This window comes from Sminthopsis crassicaudata, chromosome 4 (assembly GCF_048593235.1).
Source record: "Sminthopsis crassicaudata isolate SCR6 chromosome 4, ASM4859323v1, whole genome shotgun sequence".
Classification (NCBI taxonomy): domain Eukaryota; kingdom Metazoa; phylum Chordata; class Mammalia; order Dasyuromorphia; family Dasyuridae; genus Sminthopsis; species Sminthopsis crassicaudata.
Genome location: NC_133620.1, coordinates 368,697,583 through 368,717,299, shown reverse-complemented (window position 1 = coordinate 368,717,299; position 19,717 = coordinate 368,697,583). Strand labels below are relative to the sequence as shown.

General features: G+C 33.8%; 1 protein-coding gene across 16 annotated transcripts in view; it reads left to right on the top strand.

Annotated features, from left to right (window-relative positions):
* Window positions 1–19,717, top strand: part of BCAS3 (BCAS3 microtubule associated cell migration factor) — a 784,754-nt gene that overhangs the window by 353,939 nt on the left and 411,098 nt on the right. For all 16 annotated transcript variants that reach the window (XM_074262034.1, XM_074262038.1, XM_074262041.1 and 13 more), the window contains exon 16: window positions 8,184–8,334. In XM_074262034.1, the coding sequence (XP_074118135.1) occupies window positions 8,184–8,334 (151 nt within the window). The remainder of the gene's footprint in view (window positions 1–8,183; window positions 8,335–19,717) is intronic.

The window sequence follows — 19,717 nt, the reverse complement described above, 5'->3', positions numbered from 1 at the left end:
CTCCTTAACTGTTAAAATAGATTTAACAGACCTATTTCTCAAGTTTGTTTTGAGGATCAGATGATATAATATTAAGAAAGTGTTTTAGCACAGTGCTTGGCATATATAGTAAGCTCTATATAAATGCTAATTCTCTTTTTTTTACATCCTTCTCCAGATGAAATTCCTTCTTTCACCTCTTGGCAAACAGTATTACTGATGCTTGGTTGATGTTGTTTAAATTTTTATAACTACTCATTGCAAGGGACTGGTGGACCTTTAAAAGTTCAGAATTATAGCAAATTTGTATAAGGACTCAAAAGTTTACTGCAAGCTTATATAAAACTTATCTGTATGGATTCAAGCAAAAAAAATAGAACCAGGACTCTTGCAAAAATTAACTTTCTCATGAAGTTTTTAGGACTTTCTGTGTTTCATTGTGTCAGAAATACTTTGGGAACAGCCTTTCTTGTGATATATTTTCACTTGCTTTTAGGTCTTGTCCTAGCTGAAGCTTGAAAGTACAGAAACTTTGGAAAGTTACATTCATTTTGATATTTTGAGATGTCCATTTTCAGAGTTTGGGTCATTCAGCTGTAATTAAAACCTTTTTCTTTATTCTCTTGGAATTAAAAGACAGCAAGAAGAAAGGTGGGCAGGAAGGATTAATGAGAGTGATGGCTTTAGTTTTGTACAGTGATTTTCTTCAGAGGTCTCAGAAAACTTCTCATGATATTATTTGTCTTGTGTATCGCAGACATGTAGAAAAAGAAGAAATATTTTGACCCCTAAATGAAAAAAAGAAATGAGGAGACAATTGATCAGGGTCAAAGCACTCTGCCTATGTGTACTGGTTTTGCCCTTTTGATTATTAAATACTACTACTTCTTCAAGAAGAACTTTCCAATATTGCTGACTATATAGAGAGCTAAGACTTGGGCCTTGATGAAAGTAACCACCAGACTTGTTGCAGGGTTCAATTAAAAGAAGATGCTGTTGACAGTGTAATTTTGTTGACCCAGTTGTTCTGGGTACCAGTGGAGAGAAGAGAAGAGGAAAGGTATCAAAAACACTTCCTGTAGCCAACTAGTGCTAGTTGGTGACCTGACTTAATCTTAACTTGTCAGAGTCTTCTCTATCAAAACAAATTCTGATGATTGAAAAAGGCAATCTTTTACATGATTACCAGCAAATAATTTCTGCAACTTTGCTTAGAATAGCTATCACTGAACTTAGGCCCAAGAGTCTGTGGGAGTGAAAATAAAACAAAACAAAAAGTATCATTGTTTTATTCTGATGTGTTTGAATTTGAATTTTTTTGTCTTTCCCATAAGCCAAAAATCATTTTAAAGATTTATTCTTGAATAATAAATTTACATTTTGAATTTATTTTAAAAATATGTCTTATTTTAAATACATTTTTATCAATAGCTTTTGTTTTTACTTCACCTGAATTTTATAAAATATCCATCTCTCCCAAAAAGCCATGCCTTTTTTTCTAGACCAGTAATTTTCTGCAACGGAACTCCTAGGTGAAGAAACTCCTCTACAATTGAATGCTGATATTTTCCCTGCTACTGTTGTAGCTGCCTACTGAGAGATTGTGGTATGTCCAGTCATACCTGGACAATGTGCCTGAGAATTAGTATTTGCACCCAGATCTTCCTGGCTCTGAAGGCAGCTTTTTGTTCATTCCTCCCATGCCACTTTTCCTTACAAAGAATTTAAAAAAAAAAAAAAAAGGTGAAAAGCAGTTTAGTAAAACTAACCAATATATGAAACAATTATAAATCTATGCCATCCTTCATTTCCATGGTCCATCACATAATGATTTTTTTTTAAAGAACAGTTACCTAAAATTTATTCATTTATTTGATTGTCATGAATTAATTGTCTCATATTTAGCTCCCATAATGATTTCTACAAAGGGATTAAGATACCCCCCCCCTCTCTCTCTCTCATTCTCTCTCTCATTCTCTTTAACCCTAAACTTGGGTTTCATAGCTTCACAGCATTCAGTTTTGACTTTTTGAACATGGACATTTTAACTTTTGGTACCATATTTTGCCTAGGATGTAAAGTATTGATTGTTTAAATCATTTTACCCCCTGCTTTATAGGGAAGCCAAAGGTCATCAAACATTAGCTTTCACTTATATCCCTAAACTTTATCCTTATGTATCACCATCTCTGCATCTGCATAGATTCATCATCTTTACTCTGATCCCCATCACTTCCTTCTCCTCCACTTCCCCTGTCCCACAATTTTCTTCTCCCTTCATGCTGTATTGAGTTTCTGCCACACCATGACTTTTCTGTTTCTACTTTAACAGGTTCCTTCTATTTCTACTTTAACACATGCTCAAGTCTTGCTAAAGTCCTTGCATGCTTGCTTTGCTGCCTCTCTCTTTTAACTCCCCTTCTCTTCACATTGTTAAAAGTGGAATCTGCTTTTCTCTTTACTTTTCTCAACATTTTCATTCAAAAGTTACCAGTATGGAATAGTGAAGAAAATGCTTTGTAAATCTTAACTGACCATATGAATGTAAATTTTTATCATTAGTTGTAACCTCCTTGCTGAACTCAGTAGTTATATTTTTAGCCTCCTTGCCAAGGAGATTCATATATATTAAAGAATAATGATAATAATGAAAGCTGATGTTGATATGTGGAATTGTTATGTTACACAAAGGACTTGACATATATTATCTAATATAATCCTGGGATATGATATTTCAGCTCTTATCCCCATTTCACAAATAAGGAAATAATGACTCAGATTAAATTAAATATCTATGATCTCACAGTTACCAAATATTGGATAAAAGATTGAAATAAGTAATGTCTTCATATCTTTCTTTTTAAAACTTTTCCTTTTCTTTTTGTGACATATTTTCTTAATCATCTTATTGCTTCACTGATTGTTCTTTTGTATATTTTTGTTGTTATTTAGTCATTTCAGTCTTATCCAACTATTTGTGGCCCCATTTATGGGATTTCTTGGCAAAGATACTGGAATGGTTTGCTGTTCCTCCTTGCCCTTTTTTTTCTCCTCCTTTTCTTTTTTTTTTTTTCTTCTATTTTTTGTTCCTTCTTCTCCTATTCAGTTTACAGATGAGAAAATTGATGCAAAGAGGGTTAAATGACTTGCCCAGGTCACAAAACTATTTTGAACTTATGTCTTATTCCAGCCCTGGCATTCTTTCTATTCATTGCACTATCTAAATATTCTTCCTGCTTTGTGCATTATTATTTTTCTATAATATATTTAGATATATATTGTGTATATTGTGAATGCTACTTTTAATTATCCCCTTGACATGTTTAGACAACTTCCATTAACTTTAATAAGAATTCTGTAAGAGAAATGAGGGGGAAATTAACCTTCATTTTCTGTGCCTGAGATTCTTGTTCTTCGCCTTGTTTTGCTAAGGTGGCATGTATTGAGATTTCAGTTAAAATCTCCAATGGGTATTGTAAAAACATCCATTTGCTGTTCTGGGGATGTGAATGGAGCATTTGGTTAAATCATTAGCTACATTGTGGAAGCTACCTTCATACTTCAATGATAAAAAGAAAGGAAAAAAATCCATAGCTCCTTTACATTTCTGTCACTTCTGCAACTAACTTCATAAGTACTTCCTGCCTTAGTAGTCATTCTTTAAAGTGAATGCTACATTATCTTGAGTGTGGCAAGGTCTGTCACCATGTTTTCTAGGAAAAAAAGATGCTGCTTGAGAACATTTATTTCTAATTTGATCTAATCTAATCCAATGTTTCTTGTCACTTTTCATCTTACTCCCAGATAGCCAAACCATTTTAAATATATATATATATTTTTGTTAGAAGTCAGAAAGTCATGATCTGGAACAACTAAAGCTACAGTTTGTGTGATGTTTATTTATATGACTAAAGAATTGTAGGGTAATAAAAGTTGTGATAATTTGATCTATTTCTTAGTAATTTGGAAGATGGGGCATTCTTTAGTTGTCCTCTATAATGATAGCATGAATTTCTTCTTCTAATTTAACTCAGTTATAGATATTGCTGCTTCTTTACAAGAGTAGAAGGTTGACAATAAACATTTGATTAGATTAGATCAGATTAGAATCATCTCAACTCTAGGGCACTTAATTTTAACCTGAAGTCTCTTCAGGTTGTTCCTTAGTCAGTCTATTGGAGGAAGGTAAAATAAGTTTCATTTACATTACAGTGAATGAGTTTGTCAGATAAAGTTTCCTAAAACTCCTTACACAATGAAAGAATAGCTATGGAACAGTTTTGGCGGGAGATTACTTGATTACTTATGAGCACTAACTTTATTCAAATGAGTGAGTTCTATTTTTGTGATAATAGTGATGTCTATTTTGTTAAAAAAAAAAAATTGAGACCTAATTGAATCTTCAAAATATGAGCAAGATATCTCTTATTAGCTTTACTAACATATGGATCTTGAAAGGAAACATTTTTAAACAAAGCATAGCTTTCTCTGCTTTTTTTTTTCTTAATTTTTCATTTTGTTTTGTTTTTCCCACAGTCTTTATCACTAACATTTTACGAAAAATTATTTTAAGTCATTTGTCTCTTGGATCAGTTGTGATAGACAATAGATTATTGGCATTCAGGTTTTCGTATATCAGGACAATATTAAGCAAAAGCCAGATTGCCAAACTTTTGCATTCTTAAGATTCTTTTGAGAAAGAGATCATAAAAAAGGGAAAGGGACCCACATGTGCAAAAATGTTTGTGGCAGCCCTTTTTGTAGTGGCAAAAAACTGGAAACTGAGTGGATGCCCATCAATTAGAGAATGGCTGAATAAGTTATGGTATATGAATGTAATGGAATATTATTGTTCTCTAAGAAAGGATCAGCAGGATGATTTCAGAGAGGCCTGGAGAGACTTAAATGAACTGATGCTAATTGAAGTGAGTAGAACCAAGAGAACATTGTATACAGTAACAAGATTATGTGATGATCAATTCTGACAAACATGGCTCTTTTCAACAGCACGGTGATTCAGGCCAGTTCTAATGGTCTTGTGATGAAAAGAGCCATCTGCACACAGAGAAAGGATTGTGGGGACTTAGTGTAGATTACAGCATAGTATTTTCATTTTGTGGTTGTTGTTTGCTTGCATTTTGTTTTCTTTCTCATTTTTTCCCTTTTTGATCTGATTTTTCTTGTGCAGCATGATAAATGTGGAAATATGTGTAGAAGATTTGTACATGTTTAACATATATTGGATTACTTGCTGTCTAGGGGAGAAGGTAGGAGGAATGGAGGGAAAAATTTTGGAACACAAGGTTTTGCAAGAGTGAATAATGAAAATTATGCATATGTTTTGAAAATAAAAGGCTTTAATAAAAAAAAGTTCCTTCTTTATTTAGCTTAATTAATGTTTTAGGGTTATTGTTTTTAATTTTATTGATTTCATTGATGTTTTACTCTTTCTATTTTTGTATTTGGTTGAGACTTTTAAAATTATTGCTTTCTGTATTTGTTTTAGTTTTATGCTGTATAGTATGTTATATGTAAAATCTTTTGATTCATGAAAGTGTTTATAAATATATATTATTTTCCAAAAAAAAAAAAAAAAAGATTCATTTGGGGGCATTAGTTTTCCTGAGTGTATGATGTCATGTGCAAGGTTTTTTTAAATGGAAAGGTAGGGGGGCAGGGAGCCAATAAGCTACCTGTTATGTTGAATTAAATAACCCTGAGAAGAGAGCAAATAAAGCATTAAGTGTCTTTAGAAAGATGAGAAATTCATTAAAGATTTTTTTCCCTTCTCCTATCTTCAACCCATTTAAAGTGCCATTGTGGCTTTTCATTCTGCTTCCTGTGAGGGAAATTCTTTCATACTGTTATTCTTCCTTTTGGAAAATGTGGTTGCACTGGATGTGCAGTGGGTTTGAAATCTAAAGCACCCTCTTCAATACAGTCTGTATGGATTTGACCTGGGGTTTGTGTAATTTCTATTTAGAATGGCCCAGTTGTTTAGAATTCTAATTCCCAATATGGCCTTCCTTTGACTGAGGACAAAGCCGACATTTCCTAGCATTATAGAAACAGAGAAAAACAAGTTAATGATCTAAACCTTCTAATTTACCATGGCTTGTCTCTTTAAAGTCCCTTGATTCTATTATAAGCTGGCTGGCTCTTGCATTGTTTCCTTTCCCCTTCCCTTTTCCCTTTTTTCTCCTTTCCTTTTCCCTTTTCCTTTCCTTTTCCCTTTTCCTTTTCCTTTTCCCTTCTCCTCTCCTCTCCTCTCCTCTCCTCTCCTCTCCTCTCCTCTCCTCTTCTTCTCCTCTCCTTTCCTCTCCTCTCCTCTCCTCTCCTCTCCTCTCCTCTCCTCTTCTCTCCTCTCCTCTCCTCTCCTCTTCTCTCCTCTCCTCTTTTCTCCTCTCCTTTCCTTTCCTTTCCCCTTTTCCTTTCCTTTCCCCTTTTCCTTTCCTTTCCCCTTTCCCTTTCCTTTCCCCTTTCCCTTCCCCTTTCCCTTTCCTTTTCCCTTTCCCTTTCCTTTTCCCTTTCCCTTTCCTTTTCCCTTTCCCTTTCCTTTTCCCTTTCCCTTTCCTTTTCCCTTTCCCTTTCCTTTTCCCTTTCCCTTTCCTTTCCCTTTCCCTTTCCTTTCCCTTTCCCTTTCCTTTCCCTTTCCCTTTCCTTTCCCTTTCCCTTTCCCTTTCCTTATAGTTTATATATATAAAATTTCATACAATCTCTTGTTACAGATAAGGAAAATATGGAGTTGTGATTTGACCATGGTCACCAAATTAGTAAATGCTAGAATTGAGATTTTTATTTCTCTCTCTCTCTCTCTCTCTCTCTCTCTCTCTCTCTCTCTCTCTCTCTCTCTCTCACTACGACCCACTTTGGGGATTGTTTTTTTTTAATGTAATGTTTTTTTGGGATATGATTTTTCCTTTGTGTTCTGCTTTGTGTATCTTAGAAATTTTGCTATTTTTCCCATTATTATTTTTTCATATAGTTGCTAAAATATGATTTATTATTTGATATGCTTGCTGTTTAAGAATCCTTACATTCTTTAAAAAAAAAAAAAAAGAATCCTTACATTCACATATGCTTTTTTTAATGATTTGTAAAGGATATGCTGTTTTTCTGACTTTTTACCTTTATTTGAAATTTCTTTGTGTCTTAACATGGTCAATTTTTAAAATGATGCGAAAAAATTGGTAGTGACTAATATGTATAATTTTTAGTGGTTTCATTCAGAAGGCACCATAAATCTTTAACTCTAAAATCCTCAAAAATTATGTTAATTCTATGAATTTTATTTGTCTTTTTATTCGGTTTGACTGTCTTTGAGAAGGAAATATTAAAGCCTCATGCTATGGTTGTGTTGCTGTTTATATCTTTTAGCAATTCAGTGAGTTTTTCTTTTTTGACTTTTAGATGGTATGACATTTGAAATATATCTATTTCATATAGATATTTGTTTCTTGTCTATGGTTCCTGTTAGCATAATGTAATTTCCTTGTTCTTCTTGATATATTTTATGAATGTTTATGTTTGCTTTGTCTGATAGCATGAATCCAACTTCTTCTTTTTTGGATTCATGTGCATAGTAAATATTTGTGAGCTTCTTTTTTTTTATTATTCTATTTATATCATTGCTTTTAATATGCTTTATAAACAACAAATTTTAGGCTCCTTTGTATTCAGTCTATCTCTTTTTAAAAAATTACTTTGTTTAATCCATCCATATTTAAAGTTATGAGAGTTCCTAGAGTCATTTTAGAAAGTATTGCCTGAATTTCAAACACACTTCTCAATTAAAACAACAAAATAAAACATTTGGCTTCAGAATTTCTGGACTTTTTATATTTCTACATATATTTGAAAATGCGTTAGTGGCCTATCAGAGTGTTTAGCTTCCAAATTATCCACAGTAATGGTGATCCAGATATTCCTTGGAAGTAGACATAAAACACCACAGTAGGAATTAGAAGATCTCATAGTCTACCAACCCTTAATCTTTTCTCTAGACCTTATTTTCCCATTTGAATAATGATTGGAATAGATAAGGTTCTTTTTGGCTGTCATTCTTTGAGTCTGAACAGTGATTCTTTGGGACTCAAATTTGAACTAAAATACTTCTTGCTTCAGATCAGCAAATTTAGAGCCAACATCTTCAGAGGTGGAAGAACATCCTTTGCTAATTCTGTCATTTCTTTGTCTCATTGAAGGAAAACTAAATAGCCAAGACTCCTACAACAATTTCACCAACAACAACCCTGGCAATCCTCGGCTTTCCCCACTCCCTAGTTTGATGGTAGTGATACCTCTTGCGCAAATCAAGCAGCCAATGACATTGGGGACCATCACCAAACGCACAGGGTAAGCAAGCCACTCAACACTTGATTCTCTTTAAGATGCTATTTTTTAGAAGATAAGGTATAACAACAAGACATGGTTTTCATTGAAGCATGAAACTTAATGCCAACCTATTATATTAGGTACAAATTTTAAAATACATTTTTCCTCCCTCTTTTCCTTATTTCCTCCCTTCCTCCCTTTCTCCTTTCCTCCTTCCCTCCCTTCCTTTCTTCTTCCTTTCCTTCTTTCCTCCTTTCCTTCCTTCTTCCCTTTTTTCCTCCCTTCCTCCCTTTTTTCCTCCCTCCCTCCTTCCTTTTTTCCCTCCTTCCCTTCCTCCATCTGTCTTTCCTTCCTTCCTGTGTCCTTTCCTTCCATCCCTTCTTCCCTCTCTCTCCTTTGCAAAAACAAGAACAATAAAATCCAGATCTGTTAGCCTAGACTTTACTGTTTTTGCCTTTGCCTCAATGTGTCATTTGCATATTTCTTGCCATCACAGTAGAACATTCTCTATGCATACTCTTTGGTTATTTTTGACTGATACCACTACTAGAGAGAAAAGTTTTTGTGTTAGTACTGCCTTTCATATTCTTCATATGAACTGGAGCAGTGTGATATTGTAGTCAATGTACAGGTATCCAGCTCTAGGCACTTGCTTTATTTCTCTAAGAGTTTCCTCCTGTATTAAATACAGTCTTTGGCCTACCTCAAGAATTCTTAATGTGGGGTCTGTGAACTTCCTTTTTAATTATGTTGATAGCTTTAATTCTATATAATTGCCTTTCTTTATAATCCTAGATAGTAATAAAAATAATTCTTAATGAAATAAAAATTACATCTTTATTTCAATATGATTGATTTTTTTATTAGTTCTTTCATTTTTTAAAAATATATTTAAAGACATTATTCTGGAAAGGTGTCTATAGGCTTCCCTAAACTGACAGAGAGCTTTAGGACATGAAAAAAGAAGTCCTTCTAGATGATTTCTAAGGTTTTCTTTATATTTTTCCAGTTTTCTTTATCTGAAAAATGTGAAAGCCCTAGTCTCCCTTCTAATTCAAATTTCAAAAAAATACAATAATAACACCACATAGCAGTCTCTGGGATGCAGTATGGTATAATGGATAGAAAGCTGGCTTCAGAATCAGCATGACCTGGATTCTAATCTTGCCTCAGACACTTATTGGCTGTCACTTAACTGACTTAGGACAAACCATTTAACTCTTTAGAGACATCAGGTTGCAGTGTCTAAGTCTTCTCTGTCTTGTAATTTCCTCACCTGTCATGAATCAGAAAGCATTTATTAAGCACTTGTGTGTCAGATATGGTGCTTAGTAATACAAATACTATCAAGCATATAATTTTCTGTCTTCAAAGTGCACAAATTATTTTTTAAAGTAAGTTTTAATTCATGTCTTGTTTTTTACAGTAATATAGTTTTCCTCTCTGTCTATCATCTTGTCCTCCTTGCAAGTCATCATCTCATGTGACAGAATGTTTTTAAGGACAAAAAAAAATACATAGAAGAGATAAAAATTAGTACAACAGGGGCAGCTAGGTGGCACAGTGGATAGAGCACCAGCTCTGAAGTCAGGAGTACCTGAATTCAAATTTGGTTTCAGACACTTAACACTTCCTAGTTGTGTGACCCTGGGCAAGTCACTTAATCCCAATTGCATCAGAAAAAAAAAAGAAAGAAAGAAAAAAAAAAAGGACCATAGAGCAATACAGTTAAAAATCTAAAAACATTCAATATGTGATGCTTATGAAGACCTCTCATGTCCACAATGGGATGAATTAGGAGCATCTTCTCATATCTCTTCTTCTAAGTCTTGCTTTTTTATAATTTTGCAACATTTACTTTTGGAGTGTGTGTGTGTGTGTGTGTGTGTGTGTGTGTGTGTGTGTGTGTGTGTAATTCTGTGTGTATTTTCTTTCCATTTGCATTGTTGTTGTTATCGTCCATATTTTTCCCTTGGCTGTGCTTACTATTCTCTATGTCAGTTCATGTAGATTGTTCAATGCTTCTCTGTATTTATCACATCCAACATTTCTTAAAAAACAGTAATATCTCATTGCATTTATGTACTGCAGTTTGTTTTGCCATTCCTACATCTATGGATAACTGTTTTGTTTTGAGTTCTTAACTATCATGAAAAGTGCTGCTATCTATATTTTGTTATATATGGGGACTTTCTTCTTATTAATGGCTTTCTTGGGGAATAAACCCAGTAATAGAATCTTTGGTCAAAGGATAGAGACATTTTAATCACTTTTTTTTTTTTTTTTTGGCGTAATTCCAAATTGTTTTCTAAAATGTTTGTACCAATTTACAACTAAATTTACAATGTCCCAATGTGCTTTCATTCTTACAGGATAATATCCGCACATATACATATATGGGTATGTAGTCAAAAAAAGAGTGTTTAGGAGAAAGAAGTAAGAGTGGTGAATGGAGTAAATAGAGTAATAAGGAGATTGATTAAGCTATCCTTGTCAAGAAGAGTGGGTTTGATTTCATTAATTTTCCCAGACTTAAAGGTTGAAAATAGGGCATGGGGCCATAGCATAGAAATAGCTAAGAAATTCCTGAGAAATGGGTAAGAGATGATGAAGTAATTTATAATCAAATTTCGCGGTCCCAAGGAGCATTCTTTTAGTTTCAGATAGAGGTGGAGGCTGGAGGGCAGGTGGTATGACATGATGGTGGTTAGGATATGTGAATGTAGTCATAAATCTGATCTAGAAAAATATTAAAATACATTTTCACATAATTCAACAATTCAGTAAGTGTTTATTAAGTCCCTAATACATCCAGAGCACTAAGTATATAGAGACAAAACTTTCTTTGCCTTCAGGAAGCTTATACATTTCTGTAAAAATTAAAGCATCTATGCAGAAAAGGTAAATGCAAAGTTGATTTCATGGAGAGCACTTAATATGAGCTGAGACTTGTATTGTGACAGTGATTCTTAGAGAAAGAGAATGTGGGATGACATATTCCAGCCATAGGATGGTGTGGTTTAAAAAAGAAAAGGGAAGCAGGAGATGGATTGAGTTTCAGGCCACAACTATGTGTCCTTTTTATAGTATTTGAATAGTGGTAAAATAAGTCTATATTTTGTACACTATTTTATGGTTTATATAGACAACCTCACTTGTTCTCATAGCTGTGAGGCTAGGAGTATGGGTCTTAAATATTGTCAAAATGCATCATGATATATACAGAAAGAGTTTTGAATTCAGAATTAAAAGATTTGAGTTCAGATACTTTTTCTGCACTTGTTAGCTATGTTTGTCATGGTGCTGAATCTTGAATTTTCATTTCTTGGTTTGTAAAATGTAAACAATAATTCTTACATTACCTGACAAGTCTCATGTAGGAAGTGTTAGACTGTAAAGTATTGTTAATAATTAATTTGGTGTAGTGGAGAAAGTGTTGGACTTGGAGTTACAAAAATTGGCTTCAAATTCAACTAAAGACACTTAATAACGATATGATTATATATGACTTCTCATGGTTTCATTGTTTCAAAACTGTAGATGGTATTTATGCTCCCTATCTCATTGTGTTGTGAGCAAGACAGTGTATAAATGAGAATTTCAATTGTCCACATTTTAGAAGAAAAGAAACTGAAGGTATCAAAAGGAAATTGATTTGCCAAGAGTCTGACTTGGCTAAGGATGGGGAAAAAAACACTTTTTTCATGTTCCATCTTCAATTGCTATTGTATTGACCAGAAAGAAGAGATTCATATTAACTAACCTTTTTGTTAATATGCCTTAATAGTTATAGGAGTAGATGGTAGAGTGTTTCATGTGGCCCTTCTGTACTATAAAGCAGAGTCTCATAATTGGTGCCTCTGTTTGAATTCTAAATCTCAGTCAGAGAAGGACAGAACATTCAAATTATTCCACTTCTCCTGGATCAAGTAGAGTCTGTAAACAAGAGGTACCTGGGCTGCCATCGACAAAGGCTTATGTAGCAATCATGAGCAGAAATAAAACAAATTTGTCCCATGTTTCAGAGAAAAATCTAGTCTCTGATATAACATATTTACCTCAGTCAGATGTTATCAATAAATTATTCAGACTTCAAATCTCTTAATTTATTTTACATTTGTAATTTTGTAGATAGGAGAAATTTAGTTTCAATATGAATAGCCATTTGACCCTTTCCTCTGTTTCTCTTTCATTTATAATAAGAATTATTGCCTCATGCTTTTGTAGAGTTTATAAAATGAGAAGAATATTATCTCTTTACTTGCAGAAAAGTCTGGTCCTTCCCTATACGACATTCAATTCATGGATTATGGACCTAGAGGAGCAAAATAGAACAGAATGCAGCATTTTAAAAACAAACAAAAACCACAAATTCCTTTACATTTTTAATGATAAAAGGAACACAGAAATGTATCCATTATACCAGGTTGCAATGCCAACCTACTTTCTTAACACATATAGATTCATAGATTTAGGATGGAAAAGAAGAATATCAAGAGCTTCTAGTCCAACTCTTTCAATTTACAAATGAACAAATTGAAACTTAGTGATGCTCACTTTTTCTCTGAGATCTAGGAAAGTTCTAAGAATACTTGCTCAAAATTATTTCACATTTGGTAGAGTTTATATTCAAAACCAAGACACTGAGACAAAGTCTCATCATCCTTTCCACTGCCCTTTTGTTAAAGGATGACCCCTTACACTCCCTTATTTCTCATTCTCAGCCCAAGTTCTCTTTTACCATTTGGCTTCTCTCTTACTTTTTCTAGAACATTCTAATTTAGTTGGGTCCTAATTCCTGGTTTCAGGATAAATCAGTATTCTTGTAAGTCAGTTCCATGTTTCCATCATGTGTCTGCCACTTGTGTGATCCTGCAAGTCATTATATGTCCCCAGGCCTTAGTTTCCTGATTACTTTTCTGTTAATTTTCCATAGAAACTTTTCTCCAAGTACTAGAGACCTTTCCCTTTTGGGGAAGGCAGCAGTGTGCCACTTCATTTATTTGATCTTGCCCATATTAAGCACTGAATGGATACAGATTTTGTTGTATTGAATTGAATTGTTAGAAGACTGCTCCATCTCTTTTTCTAGTAATACTAGCAATTTAATATCTAATGTGTGAGCTGTCCTACTCTCACAGCTTTCTCTCAAGAATATGTCTAATGGAGGGCAGGATACTGATGGGAACCATGGGTCCTCACCTATCCACATCTAACTATGATGGTGAGCTCTTATTTTCCTTCATCTGGGTTAATAACATGTTGAGCATTTAAGATTCATAGACCAAAAAATGCTATGTTACTGATCCATGGTTTCTTTAATATTGACGTGTAATAATTTATTAATGAAATAGAAATCATGTATTTAGAATGCCTGATGTGGTTTAAAACATTACCTTGGAACAAGCCATTTCTCATCTCTGCTGCTGCTAAAAATTTCTTTTAATCAGGCCAAATGATGACTATATAGCATCTGATTTGGACCAAAATCGATATCACATTAATATTAATTTGCATGTTTTAATTTTATTGATTTCTTTTGTTTTTATATCACCTCCATTTTCCAACATATTCATGTCTTATTTTTTTCCCAGACAGCAACTTCTTAAAAAGAAAGTTCAATTAAACTAGTTATTTAGCCTCTTTCAAAGTATTAGATAATAGTGCTAAGAACTTTTCTAGGTTATAGGGATAGTAGAAAGCCATAGAAAAAGTTCTTGCCTTCAAGGAATTCACATTATAATGAGGGAGATCAAATTAAAAACATTTATACACACACAAGATATATACAGTGTAAATGGAAGGCAATCCCAAAGGGAGAATATTAGCATCTGGGGTTAATTAACCAACATGTTTGAAAAAGATATACTGGGTTCTTTACTAAAAGCCATTGCAATCTTATGAGTCTTCTCATGTCTGCATTAATTTGGCTTATGCCTTCAGAGGAAGGGGTGTGTGTGTGTGTGTGTGTGTGTGTGTGTGTGTGGGTGTGTGCGCGCACATGTGTACATCTTAAACCCTTTCAGCAGTCTGGTGCCACCTATGGACCTATTTTCAGAATAATTGTAAATTATTTTAGGGACTTTTAGAAACATTAAATAAAATAATAGAATTATATCAAAACTAATAAAGTTAAAATAAACCATACCTAAATTCATAAATAGTCCTGGAATTTATCATTAAACCAGACCCCAACTTAATGGAGCCCTAGTTTAAAGGATTCTCTTTTGTGAATTTGGAAAACAAAAAATTCATTTTCCTGTTAATTATGGTTGGCTTTTTGAACGACAAAGGTTTTAAAAATATCTCAGTGAATTTTTTAACAACTAAAAATTAGAGTACTATGGATTAGGAGTACTATGACTTCTATTGTTTTGTCCCTCATTCATATTCATCTCTCTCTCTCTCTCGTCTCTCCTCGGTCGGTCCGCTCTCTGGTCTCTCTCGTGCGTACCTCGTCTCTCTCTCTCTCTCGTTCTCTTCTCTTCTCTTTTCCCCCTTTTTAATATCTACCTCCTCCTTGACCCTTCCGCTCCTTCCCCCTCCTTCCCCCTCCCCCTTTTTCTTCCCTTCCCCCCCCCCCCCCATGAGATACCACTTCAGAATAAAACTCTTTGATGATGACAATACCTTAGTGTCCATTCCAGGACTATCAAATATCTAATGTACGAACAGCATTGTTCAGTAGAAATAAAATTACAGTATTTTGGAATTGGAAAAATACCTCATACTTTATCTCTTCTTTTATTTTCATTTTAGTGAAGCAATTCTCTACCATTTTTAGTACCTAGTTTGTAGTGTTCTAAATGACCAGCACCAGAGAGAATATTTTGTATTTTCAAGGTTTTTTTATTTTTTATTTTTGGAGAACTTCTTATACAATATAGTAGGCTCCATTTCATCCTCTGGAGTCTTGGCAATAATTGGTTTCTCATATTCTCTCTCAATTTCCTTTTTCGAGATATTCTGGTTCCTGCCATGTTGCCAACTTTGGAGATAAGTTCTGCATCTCTCAATCTTTCTCATTTGACCCAACATTTTTTTTCCTTATAGAATGTAGATTTGAACCAAACCTACAGTCAACTTAAGTTTCAAAGTTTTTTTTTTTGTTTTGTTTTGTTTTTTGTAATAGCATTATGGTCTTGAAAGACTTAAACCGATTATTCTAGATATTGTGAAGATCACTTATATTCAAATGACTGTTTTGTGATGTGAAACAGAAACATTTTCAGTCTGCTCTTTCTAACTCATGATTAGGTCTTTTCATGTTGAAAGCTATCAGATATTATAAAGGAAAATGCTCTAGGATCAAATTAGTTTATATGTTAATAATATTCCTTGGTAAAATAGGTATATATCCAGGTATGCTTGTATAAATTGAAGAATTAAGTGGAGTTTCAGATATTTCTTTCCTGATTTCTTAAACCTTTATCTTTTTTATTATATTTTTAAAATTCCATCATGGTCAAATCTAGAAGGCTACTGTTAATTTGTTTTCATAACTTTCACTTAACTGACTTATTTACTATGAAATATAGTATCCATACCAATGTCATTTGATGATATAGTTGGATGATGTGATGTGCTCAAATTTTATTCTTGGAAGCTGTTTTAAATATTGTGAATGAATATAAAAGACTTTCTCCACTGTTACCCTTTCGGCTGTGAATTCTTACTTGCTGGATTTAAGTGTGTTTCTATGCAAGTTTCCTTTGTGTATTAAGCAAGAAATATTTAACCCAGCATTTCTAGCAGGGAGAATCCACAGATAACCTACTTTTACACTTATTCAATCCATGAAGAGTGCTTCTAGTCAGCTGACAATTTCACCCTAAAGAAAGACTATTGAATTCATGACAGAATTGATTTATGTGAAAAGATATATTAACAAAGCTGTAATTTCCAAGGATTGCCTGGAATCTAAGAAGCTGGGTACATCTAAAATGGCCAAATTGAGACAGAAGCCTTAACATAAACCTCCAACGGGCAAAGCATGTGCTTAACATCTGCCCTCTCATTTCTGGAAATGCATATCCCTAAAAGGAGTTGCAGGATAATATTTAGATGGGACAAGGACCATCTGTCTCAATCTCAATTGTATAGGAGGCCAGTAGTTCTGTAAATGGCAAAAGACAGATGTATTTACACCTTCATGGTCAGTACCTCCAAGCATCTCTATAAGGATTTTGGTAGCAGCTGCACCAAGACTATATAATGGTGAAGGCAGGAGGATATAACCTAGCTCTAACAAGCCACTGTATGCTGCCCTTGACTGATTCATCTTTCTCTGGGTTTGACCATTTGGAGAAACCTCGATTTGTTTTTTCTGTGAATCACTAATGTAAAGAATTCCCCTATTCTATGGATGGTAAGAATAAGATTGAGAAGGATCTAGTCTCTATTTTAACCTTTAATTTTTCATCTTCCATTGACATAAATCTGCAATTGAGAATTGTTAAGCAGAAATTCACAGATGCTTGCCTCAAACATGTATAAGTGATAAGAAAATAATAGATTAATTATTTTAGTTTTTTTATAAAAAAAAAAAGAGAATGTTAATAATGTTATCCTCATTAAGATGCCCACTTTTATTTCAGAGAATTCTAAATACCCTGAAATCTTACTTTCCTGCCAAGAACTAGAGAATTCTAGGATTTAGAAGGTGATAACCGCCTCATGGAAATTGAAATAAGCAAAAATTGGGAGAATTTTTCTTTCTTCCTTCATCAAGATATAATTTTTATAATATTGCCTCCATTGAGATACAAAATGTGCATACTATATTATAGTAGATAAATGACCTCAGGAAGATATGAAGTCCAGCTCTATTGCTGGCACTTACTGGCTGTAAACTCTGGACACTATTACTTGCAAATCTTTGAGGCAATTCCAAAATACTCATTTGCAGAAATTGAATTTGTAGAAGGTGTTCCTTCATCTGGGAGTTTATTGTATCAATGAATTCTCAGATCAAGCTCCTATTCCTATCACTTTCCTTACTGGGTTTTTCATTGTTAGAACCAAAAACCGAGAAGTTTTCCTTTTATCTTCATTCATGAATTGCCTTTAGCTTGAATACAACAAATTGTACTTTATTTACTTCACAGAGCAAGTGAAGTTTCAGTCTTGCCCTAGAGAATTTAAGGGGGGAGCCCATTAAGAGCCTTGATCTTTTCCTCTCCATCTCTCCACAAGTCTTTAATTCCATTCTTTCTCTGCTACATTCTTGGGCTATTCAAGTCATACTTCTCATTTATCTATCAATTTTGTTGAAAGTGATACAAATAATAAAATCTAGACAAGTGCTGAGGAAGATTTCTTATTCTAAAAAAGCAAGGATAACTGATAACTAAAGACATATTAACAGTCCTATACCAGCAGGTTCACTTTGCTTTCCTGAAGTTTTTCCTGGTCTGAGGCCAAAATATTGGAATCACTATAATGACCATTTAGAGGTTAGATTTCCAAAATGCTTTGTCTTGCATGATATTAGAGGAAGAAAACTGCATCTTCTTCTCACTTCTCCATCCCCTTGCCACCATCCCAAAAAATTCTTATGGGTTTAATAGCTGAATTTTGAATGTTTTGATTCAACATATCAAATCATAGTCAATATATTCATTTTACTAGGATGCCTACATATATAGCATAAGCTAGAGTTTGACTTTCCAACTTCTTTACACCAAACTAGTGTAATGTATATTAAGCATGCTGCCATCGTAGGTACTTTTTTGAATGAAGCCCCCTGTATACTATATTACATATTATCAGGCATTACTTTCTATCACAGAACTTAGTATCTTTTTATGTTACACTGTTCTGCTTTAAGTGACTATCTGGTGTATTTCTGAACCAATTATAACACAGAACTATATGAGATTTTAAAACTTCTGGCATCCTGATTTTTGCTTCCTGTTCAGATTTGAGACATGCATGTTCTTCAGTTAGTGGCTTTCACCTATACAATGCTGTGTTCTTATAATAGAAGTCAATGAAACTTAGTTTTAGCCCAGCCTTAATCCCTAATCAAGCACTCCAGATTTGCTTTTTACTTGTATGAGAGATTTTATCTTAATAGCCCTCTTTTAAAAATCAGCAAGTACTTTTTGAAGGATCTTCCAGACCCCTGATTCCTGTGAGAATGTATGTGCCAAAAGTCATATTAACTGGACAGAAGGAAACATATGTAACTAAGGATGACTGGAAGTACTTTTGAAATGGTCATGGGAAAAGTTAGAGGGCTTTATAATCTTGTCTTCCTTCACATATTATCAATGAATTTCAGATATTGGATTGCCTTCAAATTAGAGCAAGATATATGCTTAAATTGAGAGGAAATCATTGACAAAACAATCATAGGAAAGGAAATTAAAAGTAAATGTTTTCTTCTTTGGAAACAATATATTTTTCCTTGATTTTTTTCAACAATGAGCCTATTTATTTGTTACCACTACCCTCATAAAACTACTTCTTGTCATTACTTCTTGGACATTGATTTCAGTGGTATCTAGTAGAAATAGAACCAATCTCCCTTTTTCCCTTCAGAAAAGTTTTACAAGTGCTTCATTTATTTGTTTGAAATTCAATTCATCTCCACTTATTCCCTTTCCCTCACCCTTTCCCCTTCTCTTCCCTCCCCTTCTTTCTTTCTCCTGCCCTCCCCTTCTTTCCTTCTTCTGCCTCCCCTCTCTTCTTCTGCCCTTTTCTTTTTCCTTTTCCTTTCCCTTCCCCTTTCCCTTTCCCTTTCCCTTTCATTCTCTTTCTCTTTCTTTCTCTTTCTCTTTCTCTTTCTCTTTCTCTTTCTCTTTCTCTTTCTCTTTCTCTTTCCCTTTCCCTTTCCCTTTCCCTTAACCTTTCTCTTTTCCTGCCTTTCTTCCTTCTATAAAGAGAAGGGAATGTAAATTAAAATATCTGGTGATTTGACATTTAAATTTTACATTTTGTGGACTTTGGTTCTAAAGAACATCTTCCACATGTTGAATGTATTCTGAGATCACAAAAGTTATTAGTCTCTCCTACCTATTTGTCTTACAGTCCAAGAGAGTGAGTGCTCACAATGTCACAAGCCTCCTAAACAAGGAACAACAAAATCAAATTAACAGTAAATCAGAATTAAAGCTTGGGAAAGACATGAAGAATCACTTACTTGTATATGTGTGGAAAATTAGTCTGTTTCAGTTGCTGTTCATCAGAGATTGGCACGCAGAATTCATCACAAGCATGATGGTTCTGGAATCCATCCATAAAGAAACATAAGCAACTTCATTTCTTTATTATTTTGAACAAAATACCCTACAGCTTTTCTTTATAGACTCAACTACTAATAATATTTACACTTGGTCATTTGCTGTTCTATCAAATAGCAAGGCCTGATTTCTAAGACATTATCAACTGCATTAATGAT